This window comes from Tursiops truncatus, unplaced genomic scaffold, assembly GCF_011762595.2.
Source record: "Tursiops truncatus isolate mTurTru1 unplaced genomic scaffold, mTurTru1.mat.Y mat_scaffold_131_arrow_ctg1, whole genome shotgun sequence".
Taxonomy (NCBI): Eukaryota; Metazoa; Chordata; class Mammalia; order Artiodactyla; family Delphinidae; genus Tursiops; species Tursiops truncatus.
The window spans coordinates 55,412-72,622 of record NW_022983184.1 but is presented as its reverse complement, the minus strand read 5'-3'; the positions used below and the strand labels follow the sequence as shown (position 1 = coordinate 72,622).

General features: G+C 38.9%; 1 gene segment (V, D, J or C); it reads left to right on the top strand.

Annotated features, from left to right (window-relative positions):
- The first annotated feature begins 1,856 nt into the window (after positions 1-1,856).
- On the top strand, positions 1,857-2,682 carry LOC117310697 (T cell receptor alpha variable 8-4-like). The segment is given in 2 exon segments: positions 1,857-2,136; positions 2,250-2,682. Coding segments are annotated over 2 exon segments (608 nt in total).
- Positions 2,683-17,211: the final 14,529 nt, after the last annotated feature.

The window sequence follows — 17,211 nt, the reverse complement described above, 5'->3', positions numbered from 1 at the left end:
TGTGCCACCAGGGAAGCCCCAACCACCTCTTTTTACTTGCCTTGTTACTATCCTGGTCCAGGTGCTCATAACCTCTCACTGAGTTGGTTGGAATAACTTCTTAAATGTATCCCGTATCCATGAGCTCTTACTTCCCAAATCTATTCCTGAAGTTATCATTCTAAAATACACATCAGATTAGATTGCTGTTCTATTTCAGGACCTTCTATGGCTCCCCATGACCCAAAAGTAAAAGCCAAGGTTTATGTGGCCATCTACAGTATTACTTCCAGTAAGTGTTCATCTTCCTCCCCAGTATTACACCAAGATTTCTGAACATCAGCCATATCAAATGAACTCACTCTCATATTTTCTTCTTATAAATATTATTTCTTTCTCAAGTTGGCAAAATCCTATTCAATCTTCTGGACCCAGTAAATGTCACATTTACTTTTTAAAAGATTTTCCAGGTTACATAAATTATATTTATTTGCCCTCTCCCTCTTTTAGTGTTCTGTGCACAGTTTTGTAAGACCACATATCTACTATGCTAAGAATATTTTTTGGTTTTAACTCTTCACTAGTCCAAATTCCTCAAGGATAGGGGCCCTTACATATTATTCTTTAATCCCAGAGGTTATTATTGTCCCTGACTTATAAGAACCATTCAGTAGATCTGCCTACAGCTTGACCACAGTTTACTTTTGACAAGTGCACTGATTAATGAGAGCTGGTTTGTGAAGCTGGTTTATATGAGTGGGCTGGAAACCTTCCACTACGGGAACACTTGAAGATACTTCTACTTCATTATATCCCTCAAGCCAACACATGGCTATGTTTCCCACTCTTACACCTGGTTCTTACTTAAACCATCATCCCAGGAGGCCAATGTGCCCCCATCTAAGCATATGTATCAACACAGCCATACAGAAGTTTGTCTCCATATAGTCGTGGTTTTTAACATCAACTGTAAATGAAATGGTGCGTGAAAATTCTGTATGTTTTTATAACGTACCATTTCTATACTTTATGATATCTCCTTTGACTCTCTTCGCTCTTAGTACAGCTTACCCAGGACCTTTTGATGAGTCATGGTAGATGACCGTAAAGACAACTCTTATCATTAAATGAATCTTCCTCAACTTTCTGCTTTCCACATGAAACATTCCTGCTTTTACACATATAATTCACTTTCCCTCCCCTAATAATAAAAAAGATATCTCTCTTCCTTTTAAATAGTGCGCCTCTGTCCAAACGCTTCACCCACTCCATTCACTTTGACTTCTCTGGCACCTCAGCCCACTGATCGTCCAAACTCTATGGTCTGGTTCTTCAGGACTTTCTTGCTACTGATTTCTTCCCATCATTTAAAATATTCAAGCATGCTCCTCTGAAAAAATATTTAATATTCCTCCAAACTCATACATGCCTCTCCTGTAACCAATCTATTTTTTCTCAGAAATACCAATGATCTCTTTATTATTAAATCCAAAAGGTATTTTTTACCTCCTTCATCTAGACAAGTGTTTCTCAAATTCTAATGTGCGCAGGAATCTTATTAAAATGCAGATTCTGACTCAGGAAGTCTGGGTAGGGCCTGAGCTTCTGCATTCAGAATAGCTCCCCGGTGATGCAGATGCTACTCACCTGCAGACCACATTCAGAGCAGCCACTTTCTGTAGTGCTTGCCACTCCTTTCAGAGACTTTTGTGTTCCTGGCAGGAAGGAGGTGAGGAAGGTTCACAAAAATTGTGAACTGCTCTTTCTTTCTCTATCTGACCAATAGAGGGGGCTGTTGTGTAAACTGGAAATGGTTTTTCTATGTAAGATCAGAATAATCGCACAAAAACCTTCCTTCCCTACAGTTTAAAGAGATATTCTGACACCACTTTTTGCACAATGACATGTAAAGCATCTCAGACGCCAGAGGCAGGCAGTCTTGTTAAGACAGCCTCTCTCCCAACACACCTTACAACGTCCATCAGAAATCTAAATCCTGCGTCATTCCTTCTCAACCTCACAGCAACCTGGGTTCAAGTCCACCAGTCATCAGACTTTTGTTTGTGGAGAATCTCCCAGGAAGGAGCTCACTGCCTCCTTACTGCTCCACCATGACCCTGGTGTTCACCTTGATGCTTGAGGTGCTCCTGTTCCTAAGTGAGTACTGTTCCATTTTACTCTCTTGTCTACACATGGAACATTGCTTTGGACTGACTTTGAATAGACTTTTTGTTCTGGCTGAGTTCATTGATTCAGCATTGATGTTTCAGGAGGAGCCGGAGCCCAGTCGGTGACCCAGCCTGACGGACACATCACTGTCTCTGAAGGAGACCATCTGGAGCTGAGGTGCAACTACTCATCTTCTGTTTCGCTCTATCTGTTCTGGTACATGCAGTACCCCAATCAAGGACTCCAGCTTCTCCTGAAGTACATATCTGGAAACAGCCTTGTCTCAGGTATCAAAGGTTTTGAGGCTGAATTTAGGGGGAGTGAGAAGTCCTTCCACCTGAGGAAAACATCAGCCCATTGGAAAGACTCGGCCAAGTACTTCTGTGCTCTGAGTGACACAGTGACTAAGACTACAGTGGGAGCTGAACACAAATCTCCTGAGACTGAGTAGCTTAAAAGACTCAGGGTCTCAGCCTATGTTATTTTCAGGAGGTTGGCATGTTCTGTGAAGGCAAACAGTACGGAGAATACAGAATCCTGAAAGTGTTTGGTTCCCGTGGGCATCTTAGATTTCTTTTCTCTTTCTTTTTTCTTTTGCAAAGGAAAGGCTATTGTTTTCTTAATTTCAGTGCTCTCAGTGGTCTTGAGGCTGGTGGGTGGTTTTTTGTCAGTTACACCTGAGAAGGCTGTGCCTATACTGTACTGTTTTGTTCAGAGTAAGTTTTTATGTCATAAAAAGAAAACCCAATCTTAATATTCTTTTTCAAAATATAGTTGACAATTCCAAGGTATTTGTTCTCACTTACTTAGTTTGGTTCAAACAAATGGGATTCTGTTTGGAATCATATTGGAAACTGACATTTTAGGATATTATATTTTCCTACCCAAGAATATTATAAGCCTCTTCATTTATTCAGGTCTTGTTTTAGTCCTTTAAAAGTAAATTTTGCTTGCTTGTTTCCAGAAAAGTTGGAAAAAATGAAATGAATCATTGAATAAGTGGAGAGTTGATGTCTAGTATTCTGTGTCTGTTCCTCTCTCTGAACAGGGAAGAGAGCCAACAGAAAGTGGAGCAGCATCCCCAGTCCACAAGTGCCAGGAGGGAGAGGTTTCTATTTTTAACACAGCCACACACACAGCAAGAGTGAGAGTTCCAACCATTAAGAAGAACATATCTCTGTGCAGGTCATAGGCTCAGACTCCACCTTCTGCTCTGTAATCATGGGGACCCCGCCCACGTTCAGTCTGTTCACAACCCCACAGAAGGAGGCACTCACTTTCACACAAAATGATGTTTCTCAGAATTCATACCTGAAGTTGTTCTGTTTCCTCCTTTCTGCACACTTCGTTAGGCAATATAAAAATATTTTACGAATGATGATTGTACACAAAGAGCTTACTACCTAACAGTCATAGGAATATCTCTCTCATTAGACTTAAGCTTTATGAAGATATCAATTTTTTTTTTACCAATAAGCATTCACTGAACAATGGTTGAAAGAATGAATGGCTGGTAATATTTATACCCATATATACAGGCAAATTTATAGCCAATGGTTAGAATTTGTATGGAAACTAATTTCAGCTCCCTGTAAGGAAAAATGAATTAGAGGCTTTTCAAAACAAAACAGACTGCTTTGAGGTGTAAAATATTCCTCACTACAGGAACTAGGCAAAAAAGAGTGGACCGTCCATTTTTCCAGTGATTTGCAGAAACGATTACAAAACAATATGATTTTGCACCAAACTAAGAATTTTAAGTTTTAAATGAGGGAAAATACCATGAAAGAACTGAACAACCAAAAAGCTTGTAAAATTCACCACAGATTAAGAAAAAAAAATCACTTCCAAATTCATGGAAATTGGATTTTGAATTTTTACTTGACGCATGTGTAGGAATTTAAGTGAGGGAAATGGTAGGAGAACACATTCCAAGCAGGGTAAACTTATTAAGAGCAAAGATCAAGAAACAATAAGCAAGAAGAGTTTAGGAAATTAAAAGTTTTTAATATTACTGAAAGGGACAATTTTTATTGGATGGTACTGTGAGATAATATGAAATGTTACCTTGAGGCAGTAGTTCACCCAAGAGGGCCACACACAGCTCAGAACTGGGTTTCTTTCCAGATAAAAATACAACATGTCATGAGATTACCTGTCTTTAGCATAAGCAACATTAAGGAATATCTTGAAATTGTTTTTTAGAATGAGCTATTAATCTAAATTTAAACTGGTAGATAATATCAAAGTTTTACTTTTACAAGCACACTTCTAAATGTATAGAAAAACTGCATTTCCATAATGATTGATTCAATAAACAAATAAATTTCGTTTTCCCTGAGCAATTCTACCACCAACTAATCGCCATATTGCAGGAAAGGAAAAATCTAAACACTTTCCCAATGTGTTGCACTTTAATGATCACTTTGCAGCATGAGTTTTGTTTAGACGTAGGGGGAGACTAATAGCTTCTCTGCCTTCATTAACCTCCCGTAAAGGACAAACTTTTAAATCAAATAATACAGACCAAACAAATAAAAATAACTACATTCTGCTTTGCTTTGTACTTTGTTCTCTTCATCTGGCTGCAAAAACCCTTGCATGATTTTCACTGAAAATAACTCCTGAATTCATGTGAGATTTTGCCCTCCTCAGTACTTGTACTGGTAGAGTTTAGATATATTCCCATCTACTTCCCTGCTCTTCAGGGTACTGAGTTGCCATAAGGATAAGCCAGACAGATAGTCAACATTAAGGCTAATTTCTAATTTACCCCCACTGTGCCTTTTATCATCACAAACATGTTTGTTGTCTAATTTGGCTCACTCTTAGAAGAGCATGGTTTGATGTACTTAAAAAAGGATATTCCTTCAGGCAGCAATATACTAAATTTTTAGGGGTCTTATAGCTCCATTTTTCTATTAAATGGTGCAGGGTTGAGAATCAAGTAAGCACATAAAAAATAGACAACAACACTGTAGTAAAACTAAAATTGTTATTCCACCGTTTGGTGATTTAGTTTATATCCACATCATTCAGAAAGAGAGAGACTTTCTTCAAAAGTAGAAACTGAGAAGAGTGAGGAAGAGAAATTATTTTATTGAATAAAAGACTTTCTGTAACACTCAGTGATGGATGAAGTGAGAGATGTGGAAATTTCCAGTCAAAGTTTGTACATTTTACTTTCATCAAATGTCTATGATCCATTCCAGAAAAGCAACCCATAGATTTAGAATAGTCCCACTCACCATTGTTTCATCAAGGAAACGTTTTCTTGGTGCTGAATGTTGGGTAATGCTATATTTAGGGTCTTGAATGGTGGAATAGACCAAGAACAATTTAAGAGAACGGGAGGGTAAATAAGAATAGACCATGGACAGAGAAGATTTGTCCAAAAGAGACTATTCAAGATTTGCTTTAATCTATCATTAACACTGAAATTTGAAAGAGTTATTAGAATAGGTTCACAGACTCTCAGAACTAGAAACCATTGTAGAAAAGAGGGTAAGCACAAAGATGCAAGCCATGAACACATCTGCTTTGCAGACAGATTCATTTAAGTGGGTATCTGTGGTTTTCGAGTTTTTTTCGACACGGTAGAGCTGCCATATCATTGTGAGCTGTGGAAGTTAATCACTGGACCATTTTAGGGAACATCATTCACACCTTAGCCTAAAATATAGAGAAAGACAATGCAGAGATATGAAGAAAGAGATCTGAGAGCATCATCAGAGCCTATATATCCAGCTCTGCCTGGAACGGCAAAAGTCAAAATACTCTCATTGGGAACAAGCCAGCATGAGTTGAGATTCTGTCATTTACAACAAATAGATCCATAATTAATACAGAAGAAGGTGGGGGGGGAGCCTTTTGGTTTTGTACTATTTTATGAGCTGAATTTATGGTGCTGAGAAGCATTTTTCAGTCAAAATAACTAGAGTGATGTAGATACAGATCATCACTGGTCTACCTTCATTATAGTAAATATGAACCAGGTTAATCCTATGTATGTTTTATGAATTTCTGATGGGAAAAAATTAGAAAAATACTGAAAACATCCACAACTCTGCCACATAGACAAGCACTCATTATTTTTACTTATTTCTATCTTTTTCACAATTTTGCACGTTGTTACATCATATTATAGAGACAATTTTATGTCCTTTTTATTAACACTCACTTTTGTCATAGATATACTCACTTAAAAATACCTTGTATTCATACTTTGAATTGATTACTCTACTATTCTACACCATAGATATACCACACTTAACTTTATAATTTTCCTGTTTGGGGATATCTTGATTATTTATTTCCAGTTTTTCATCATTTTAAATAGCATTATGGTATACGCCTTTAAATAAAAATTTGAATTTGAATTTCTCATCATTTTATTAGAACAGCATCCTAGAACTGGAATTAGTGGTTCAGTGGGTAAAAACAGGTTATAGTCTTTTTGCTCCTTGTGTCTCGGGAATGGGGAGTTAGTGTTTAGTGCGGACAGAGATTCAGTTTAGGAAGGTGAAAAATTCCGCAGATGGATGATGGTGGGAGCTGCACAACGATGTGAATGTACTTAGTGCCACTGAACTGTACAGTTAAATACGGTTAAAATAGTATGTTTTATATTATGTGACTTCTACCACAATAAAAAACATTTCCAAAAAGTATTCTAAATGTATCATCTCTACTCCCTAACACTTTTCTTACTTGAACCCACTACAGTCAGATTTTCATCCCTACCATTCCGTTGAAATCACTCTTGCTGAGGTCACCAGTGAGTTTTAAATTTTATTTATTTATTTATGGCTGTGTTGGGTCTTCGTTTCTGTGCGAGGGTTTCTCTAGTTGCAGCAAGTGGGGGCCACTCTTCATCGCAGTGCGTGGGCCTCTCACTATCGTGGCCTCTCTTGTTGCGGAGCACAGGCTCCAGATGCGCACGCTCAGTAGTTGTGGCTCACGGGCCTAGTTGCTCCGCGGCATGTGGGATCCTCCCAGACCAGGGCTCGAACCCGTGTACCCTGCATTGGCAGGCGGATTCTCTACCACTGCGCCACCAGGGAAGTCCACCAGTGAGTTTTATATCAACAAATGCAATGATGCATTACCATTCCTTATCTTATTGAGTGTCTCTGAAGAATGTGGCATTATGGCTACTCTCTCCCTGAAACACCATCTTTGCCTGGATTCTGGAACTCCACATTCTCCTGGTTTCCCTTCTTCCTTGCAAACCGCTCCTGCTCAGTCTCCTTTTCCTACATCTTCCTCCTCTTGCTGGTGTCTACATGTTGTGTTTTCTCAGAGCTCAGTCCTCAAACATTTATTCTCTTCAAATGGTCTTGGAGGGGTTCAGCACATGCCACCCCAAAACAGGCCACTAGTATAAAAGCACTTAAGCCTAACCACTTTGGGTCTTCATTTTTCTATGAGGACTCCTATGTACATGTAAAAATTATTAAATAAAATCTCTATGCTTTTCTCCTGTTAACCTGTTGTATGTCAACTTACTTCTCAGGTCCAGATGGAGAACCTAAGAGGGAACAGGTAAAGCTTTAGCTCCCCTACAATCTCATCTAGGGATATGGCTTTAATTACTATTTATACACTGATGACACACAAATTTACATTTTCATCCCAACCTTCTCTATTGAAAGCCAGGCTCATATATACTGTAATCTATGTCACATCTACACTGGATATCTAATTGGCATCTAACATATCCTTAACATAAGGCCTGATTTCCCCCCATAGGTTCTTCCCTCACTCTTTTCCATCTCAAAAAAAAAAAAAATGGCAATATAATTCACCTTACCAGAAATCTAGGGACTCCTCCTTAATTCTTCTGTTTCTCCCATACCCCACATTGTCAAACAAACCTGGCACAGAAGATTTATTTTTTTCTCATAAATAGTTTGACTTTGTTTTTCAGTTCAAACAGTGATGTTACACGATGGGTTTCAGTGACCACCAATTCATTTCTGAATTCAAAGATGACAGATACATAGATAGATAGATAGATAGATAGATAAGATCAAGGAATCTTGTCTCGAGGTTGCTGCCTAATTAAAACACCTCCCTGTCTTGCAATATTTCTTGCCTAGCTGTTCAGGACTTTCCCTCAGAAGCCAGGAGCCAATGAACTGCTTACTTCTTTGGTACCTTGGAGATTTTAGACTCTGGAGCAATGTACCATAGTAAGATTCAGGATGGTGGAGATTTTTTTAAGGGAGAGTTAAGAGTGGAAAGTGAAATGGGAAAAAGGCAGCATGATATCTGGATCTCAAGCATGTTCTAAAGCAGTTTTAGGGAAAAAAATTCTAATACACAAACCCATACACACACACACGCACACACACACACACACGACTAGATTCCATTAGAATTATCTATGCCTGCATAAACCTTGGAAAACCTTCATAAAATTTCAAGAATATAGGAATCCCAGTTTAAAGACTACTGGTCTAAAATGGGACAGGGAATTCCCTGGCAGTCCAGTGGTCAGGACTCTGCACTTCCACCGTAGGGGGCATGGGTTCAATTCCTGGTCAGGGAAATAGATCCCACATGCCTTGCAAGCACAGCCAAAAATAATACAATACAATACAACACAAATAAAGAAAAAAATTTTTTAAGTAAAATAAAATGGGACACTCTAACACACTTGTCACAATATACTTACTGAGAACTCATTCCTCCCCACTGATTTGAGATACTGTCTTTAACATATACTGAATTTCCATATACAATTAGGCTTGATTATTGATTTGCTATTCCATTTAATTGACCTATCTGCTTAGTCTTAACTTGTACTTAAGAAGGTTCTTGGGCTTCCCTGGTGGCGCAGTGGTTGAGAGTCCACCTGCCGATGCAGGGGACACGGGTTCGTGCCCCGGTCCGGGAAGATCCCACATGCCGCGGAGCAGCTGGGCCCGTGAGCCATGGCCGCTGAGCCTGCGCGTCCGGAGCTGTGCCCCGCAACGGGAGAGGCCACAACAGTGAGAGGCCCGCGTACCGCAAAAATAAAACAAAAAACAAAACTATAATTAACACTGTATGTATACATTTTGTAATTTAATATATCCAAGAGAGATCCACAAGTTCAGCTACTTGAGTTAATTTTGCTCCTGCTAATGATTGGTTTTAAAGGGAGTTTAGAGTAGCTATTGCATAACCAGCTTGGTATTTTTTCTTTTCAATATTTAAAGTAAGATTATTTTAAAAACATGTCAATTCAGAATTTTGTATGAGAGTGTCCAAAAGATCTGTTCCGGGCATGAAGGCATTTTGAATAACAGAAGTACAATCATGAGATTCTTTAATTGAGAACTGTAACGAAGTTGAATAATATGCGGAGAAATTAATATTTTATGATTAGTCAGCTAACTGGTAGACAAAGTTTGAGTGTTTTAGATTGGAGAACAATTTGTACTGTATGTAGTACCATCAGATTTAAATGGAGATTCCGGAGCAAGATCTGAAGATGCTTCAACCAATGTAGCCAAGGCTGTAATTACTTTGAGACAAGGAGTATAAGTTTTGTTGAACTTTAAGGGGTAGGCCAGGATAGGCAATGGGTCTTTGTTGTTTGCCATGTTGTTTAGTAATATCCTTAGGCATGGCTTTCCTTTTACATTCATACACAAAGCAAGGTTTATTACAATCAGTGGTGAACTTACGATCAGCTGTCTTATGGAGGTGTATGATCCATAAGCTGTCTTATGGAGGTGTATGTCACCTGCAATATATTCCCTTTAGAGCTGGGCGCACAGAATATAGGTGTTTCTTGTGGCTCTTTTAGGGTCCCAATTGAGTTAATGGGAAAAATATAAATTCAAAGGTTTGATAACCTAATGACCAAACTCTGGCATCTATTTTGGCCTTTCTGAACAGAGCTGGGATGTCAAAACTAACAGAGAAGAGAAGGGGACCTCTGTGACAGGACTCCATGTCTGCAAGCTTCATTCTAGTCTTCTGCAAAGGGAGATTATCTTTTCTCCTGCTATTAGGTCCCAAGATAGGTAACTGGACAGATGTTGTGGTGAATAATTATATTGATTGCTATATCAATATATAGGTTGAAAAAGCTGCAGTAACTAGTCTAAAGAGATCTGCCTTCTTATCATAAAGTGATTTATTTCTACCTTAGGTGAAAGAAAAGCATACATAGGTGTAAGGATACATGATCATTACATCTTAGGTTGTTTCCATAATCCATTATATGTAGTATTTTAAAATAAGTTCCATCGCAGATGCAACGACTAAACACAGCATTTGGTCGAATCATCAATCTCCCTTTCAATAACAAATTTACCTCGTGTTTATTTTCAGATGTAATTGGTATCAGTTCAAGAGCTGGTTAATGCAAAAGGAAGTCTGGGTTGAGTGAGACTCTCACCTAGTCCACTGAGAAGCTGACATGACCCACATCAACTTGCTCCTCCAGGAAACCCCTGTTTCCTGTTGCGGGGCAGCAGCAACACATAGCTCAGCAATTCTTCCCTCACCCTGTCAGGCTCACCTCACCTTGCAGAGCCTTGAAATTGAAGAAGACACTTTCCATCTAGAGGAAGACCTCAAACATGCTTCTCTCCAGCCTTCTGCAGGTGGTCATGGCTTCACTGTGGCTAGGTAAGGATGGCCCCAGTGGGATTGTACCCCTCTAGGACCTAAGGACTGGGGGAACAGGTGGTTTATGGGCACCCTGGGAAGAAGGGGCAGTAGAGTGTAAAATAGAATTTCTTTGTTCCACAGTACTTATTCTTAAACTTCTGATTCTGCTTTTTTTTTCTTTAGGATCCAGTATTGCCCAGAAGGTAACTCAAGACCAACCAGTAATATTAGTGCAGGAGAAGGAGGTTGTGACCCTGGATTGCATATATGACACAAATGAGTTCACTTATAGTCTATACTGGTACAAGCAGCCCAGCAGTGGGGCGATGATTCTCCTTATTCGTCAGGACTCTTATAACCAGCAAAATGCAACAGAAGGTCGCTACTCACTGAATTTCCAGAAGGCAAACAAATCCATCAAACTTGCCATCTCAGCTTCACAGCTGGAGGACTCTGCAGTGTATTTCTGTGCACTGAGTGAGCCCACAGTGAGAGGCGTGTTGGAGGCAGGTATACCAACACCCAGGGCTCTGCTTGATACATCTGCCTGCTATAGGGACCAGGGCAGGGAATTGCTTTCACAGACAGGAAGTGGTTAGGGCTGTGGCAGCACAGGTGTAGGGTTAGAGGGAAAACACTCCTTCTAAGAACATATTTCTCTGGGTTCGTAGACCAGGTCTAGAGCTATCATTCATCAAAAACAACCTTATCCCTGAAAATCTGGGTTCAAATTTTTTATTGAAGACAAAAAATAGCCACATAAAATCCTTGCCATTTAGTGATTAGAATGAGCTAGAAGAATTGACTAAGGAAATTCAGAGACATCTGATTCAAAAATTAGTAAAAATATGCGTGAATTTTTGGATTTTCAATTTGTTCATTAAATATTTATTGAATATATATTATATTACAGGTATTGTTTTGAATAAGGAAGGTTGTGAAATCTTTTTGTGATTTTCCTCTTTTTGAATATTATGCAGTTTTACACTGTTTAATGAAGTCATTTAATTTTGTTTTGTTAGCTGAGTTAATGGTACACTTGTTTACTTTCTAAGGTGCCTGATATGTCACAAAATTTGTGCTAATCCTCATTCTGTCTTATTAACACCTCTAGCATGGAACAGCTCAATTACCATAATGTAAGCTTTACCTGCCTCCCATCAGTCTTATCCACAAAAAGATCAATAATTAGTGGCTCTTAAAAGGACATTGTGAGAAGCAGACTATGAATTATCTTGTTTCTCTGCTCTTGCCCTTCACTGCACCACTCCTTCAAAAGTATTTTTGCCATCATGTGGCACATTTTGGACACCTCCAGGCCCTCTTTTTCAATCAGTGTTACACAATCCCAAAAATTCCCTCAAATTTCCTCCTTCTACCTCTAATCCCATTTTCTCAGTGTCTTAAAAGTTGAATGGTAATGGGTGGTTGCTAAGTGATCTTGTATTGTAACTGCCTCTTATATTTGCATTTCAAAAGCAGTTGTGTAGAGTAGAAATCTTAAAAGGAATGTCTTACAGTCCCTTCATTAAGTGGTGCTGGAAAAATTGGACAGCTACGTGTAAAAGGATGAAATTAGAACAGTCTCTAACACCATACATGAAAATAAAGATCTAAATGTAAGACCAAATAATATAAAACTCTTAGAGGAAAACATAGGCAGAACACTCTCTGACAAAAATCACAACAAGATCTTTTTTGGTCCACCTCCTAGAGTAATGAAAATAAACCCCAAAATATACAAGTGGGACCTAATGAAACTTAAAAGCTTTTGCACAGCAAAGGAAACCGTAAACAAAATGAAAAGACAAGCCACAGAATGGGAGAAAATATTTGCCAATGAATGCACAAACAAGGGCTTATTCTCCAATACATACAAACAGCTCATGCAGCTCAATGTCAAAAAACCAAACAACCCAGTCAAAACAATGGGTGGAAGATCTCAGTAGACATTTCTCCAAAGAAGACACACATGGCCAAGAGGCACATGAAAAGATGCTCAACATCATTAATTATTAGGGAAATGCAGATCAAAACTACAATGAGGGGGGCTTCCCTGGTGGGGCAGTGGTTGAGAGTCCGCCTGCCGATGCAGGGGACACGGGTTCGTGCCCCGGTCCGGGAAGATCCCACATGCCACGGAGCTGCTGGGCCCGTGAGCCATGGCCGCTGAGCCTGCGCGTCCAGAGCCTGTGGTCCACAACGGGAGAGGCCACAACAGTGAGGGGCCCACGTACCGCAAAAAACAAAACAAAACAAAACAAAAACTACAATGAGGTATCACTTCACACTGATCAGAATGGCCTTCATCCAAAAATCTGCAAACAATAAATGCTGGTGAGGGTGTGGAGAAAAGGGAACCCTCCTACAATGCTGGTGGGAATGTAAATTGATATAGCTACTATGGAGAACAGTATGGAGGTTCCTTAAAAAACTAAAAATAAAACTCTCATATGATCCAGCAATCTCACTTCTGGGCATATATCCAGAGAAAACCATAAATCAAGAAGACATATGCACCCCAGTGTTCATTGCAGCTCTATTTACAATAGCCAGGACATGGAAGCAACCTAAATGTTCACCAATGGAGGAATAGATAAAGAAGATGTGCTACATATATACAATGGAACATTACTCAGCCATAAAAAAGAATGAAATAATGCCATTTGCAGCAACATGGATGGACCTAGAGATTGTCATACTGAGTGAAGTAAGTCAGACAGAGAAAGACAAATATCATATGATATTGCTTATATGTTCAATCTAAAAAAAATGGTACAAATGAACCTATTTACAAAACAGAAGTAGAGTCACAGATGTAGAAAACAAACTTATGGTTACCAAGGGGGAAATGGGGAGGAGGGATAAATTGGGAGATTGGGATTGACATATAACACTACTATATATAAAATAGATAACTAATAAATAAGAACCTACTGTATAGCACAGGGAACTCTACTGAATACATACATGGGAATAGACTAACATGGGAATAGAATCTAAAAAAGAGTGTAATGATTTACATGGGAATAGAATCTAAAAAGAGTGGATATATGTACATGTATAACTGATTCACTCTGCTGTACAGCAGAAACTAACACAACATTGTAAATCTACTATACTCCAATAAAAATCAATTTTAAAAGTCTTAAAAATTTTTAACTCAAAAAATCTTACCTTTTTTTTTGTTTTTTATGTTACGCGGGCCTCTCACTGTTGTGGCCTCTCCCATTGCGGAGCACAGGCTCCGGACGCACAGGCCCAGCGGCCATGGCTCACGGGCCCAGCAGCTCTGCGGCATGTGGGATCTTCCTGGACCGGGACACGAACCCGTGTCCCCTGCATCGGCAGGGGGACTCTCAACCACTGCGCCACCAGGGAAGCCCTACTCCCTGATCTTTGATGACCATCTCGGTCTAGGACACTGATCACAAATGAAATCTTATGAACTGGCATCAGACTGGCTTCAACAAAACCATCTGGGAGCTTTAAAAAATTACACACTTGTGGGAATTCCCTGGCAGTCCAGTGGTTAGGACTCCGCACTTTCAGTGTTGAGGGACCGGATTCAATCCCTGGGTGGGGACCTAAGAGCCTACAAGCTGTGCAGCAGGGCCAAGGGAAAAAAAAAATTACACAGTTGTGTGTCTCAATCCTGGAAAGTATGATTCATGAAGTTAGTGTGGGATCCCAGAATTTGTAATTTTAAATCAGTTACACATTGATTCTTTTATCAGCTGTTGTATGAATATCAGCTGTGTCTTTAATAATTTGAAAAGCTGGGAAAAAAGAGAGTCCTAACTCATGCTCGAGGCTTTTGAAACAAATCCACATCTTTAGAGTTCCTAACCCAGTGGAGGAAAATTATTCGATTAAAGTTTGGAATAAAATATGGCAGATGGATGGTAACAGAAAGCATCCTTGAGGTTATTCACTAAGAGTATAAGATTAGTACTTGTCTGATTCACATAGGCCAACCCTTTTATCTTGGAGTCAAGAAAATAGTAGGAGAATAAGACATTGATCTCAGACCATTCTATAAGGATTTGATCATTTCAATTATGATATTTCTTTTGTTTTCACATTTTAATGATTCTGAAATTCAGGATTCTTTGACAATTGATAAGATAGTGTGGCTTTTTCCTCTGAAAAGATTTTATTAAAAAGATATTATTTTGGGACCGATAAAATATTATATTTCAAGTAGTAGTGATTCCTCAATCAGTGACCCTTGATTCATTAGTTTTGTTTGGTATAACAAATATTTAGTGAGCATGTAACACATGTCAGTCACTGTTGCTCTATAAATTGGGGTACAATGCTGAAACACAGAGATTCACTCAGTACTGACTTGGCTTCTTATTACGTCCTCTGTAATCAACCTCAGATTCTTTTCTGACATTTAGTGGATTATAGGCTGGCCCACCATGGATACCTGAGAATATAAAGTACTATATAAAGTGCTTAAGAGAACTGTTATCTTCTCAGCTGCAGAAATACCTGGGATGCTCTGTTAAAGAACTTCCATGTCAGGTAGTGTCCTAAGAGCAAAACAGACCTGCGAAGTTATGACAGCTCTTGATCAGATTTCCAAGCACCACCTGAAGACTGGCATGTACCTCATGAATAAAGTCAAGGATAACATTTTTCTGACTTGAGGAGACCAGGAAACGTGCATCCCATTTCAGTGTCTGTCCACCAGGGGGTGCAGTTTCCTAACACAAACACATTTCCTGTCTGAAACTAGGCTTAAGTTTATCACTTCACTGTGACTTCAATATTTCTTCATGTGAAGAGTCAAGGACATTATTCAGGAGACACTCTAGAGATGAACTCTTCTCCAGGCTTAGTGACTGTGATACTCTTAGTGCTTGGTAAGCAAAATGCCTCTAACAATTTGGATTCTTTCTTCTGTTATGTCAACAAAACCTTTAATCATAATTTTATCCCAGAGCTTTATGCCCCAAATGATACACAACTCTTTTATTTTTCCCCAGGACAAACCCGTGAAGACTCAGTGACCCAGATGGATGGCCAAATGACTCTTCCAGAAGGGGCTGCCTTGACCATAAATTGCACTTATTCAGCCACTGGGTACCCCACTACTTTCTGGTATGTTCAATATCCTGGAGAAGGTCCACAGGTCCTTCTGAAAGCCATGAAGGACAATGAGAAGGGAACCAATAAGGAGTTTGAAGCCACATACCACAAAGAATCAAAATCCTTCCACTTGGAGAAAGCCTCAGTCCAAGATTCAGATTCGGCTGTGTACTACTGTGCTCTGAGTGACACAGTGATGGGAACTGCAGGGGCAGCTGAGCGCAAACTCTTTGAGTGGCAACAAGGGGCCTGGAGGCTGAGTGTCTCTCCATTTGATCCACTCTGTGGCACAGTCTATGGTGGTTTGTCCCTCAGTCTCTGGTTGATACAAAACTCATACAAATTTCTAGAGAATAAGAACAAGAAGTGAATATTCCCCATACCCAACTCTTCATTAGTGATTTTGAAAAAAGAGTCTGACATCAATAGTTCCTCATCCAGGGCCAAAGTAATTTCAAGGTAAAGTCACATAAACAATGAGACTTGCGGCCAATGTAAGAAGACACAAGAAGCACTTGGATGTGTGCTGTACCCCTGTGGAAGGGTTTAGAAACCTGAAGCATTAATTACACTTGAATAATTAGGGTGGATGGTGCTGTGTGTGTTTGTGTGTTTTGAGGGCATTCAGGGAGTGAAGGCTGAAAATAGGAAGACTGAAAATATATAAGCAGCAGACTACTCATGTTCTCTACCAGTGCCTGTGTAACAAGCAGTGATCATTTCCCAAACCCAGCAGAAAATTGGAAGTTAGCCATTGATGAATTGAGCAATAGCACATATAAGTACGTAAGCCAAAATAATGAAAAATTTAAAATGTAATAATTAACTATTCACTTCAAGGAAAAAATTATTATTCAAGAAACTAGCACACTCATAGTCTATATGATTCAACTACATTTTCTTCTAGATAAGTTTTACCACCAATAGTCATGATTAGGCAGAATATCTATTTTCCCCAAACCTTGTGTATTACTAAGGTTCTGGACTGTTTCTTATCAGTTAGGCTTTTTTAAAAAAAATTAATAATTTAAAATTTATGAATGAGATGGAGCTTCATTTCATTTAAAAGTCATTTATATATTTTTGTGTAAATTGTCTATTCTATTCATATATCTTCCCATCTCCTACTGTGTTATAGTCATTTAAATATAGATTTTAAAGAACATTCTCTATGTTAAGAAAGTTGTCATAAGACTGTCACATATACGTGTCTTTTAAAAAAGTTTAATTAACCTTTTTGACTTTGTTTATGGTCTTGATTGTTTGGCAGGCAGAATTTTAAAAATAGTATGTAGTAAATTTTTGAAAAATTTCTTTTATTGATTCTGAGTTATATTTCATGCTTAAAAATCT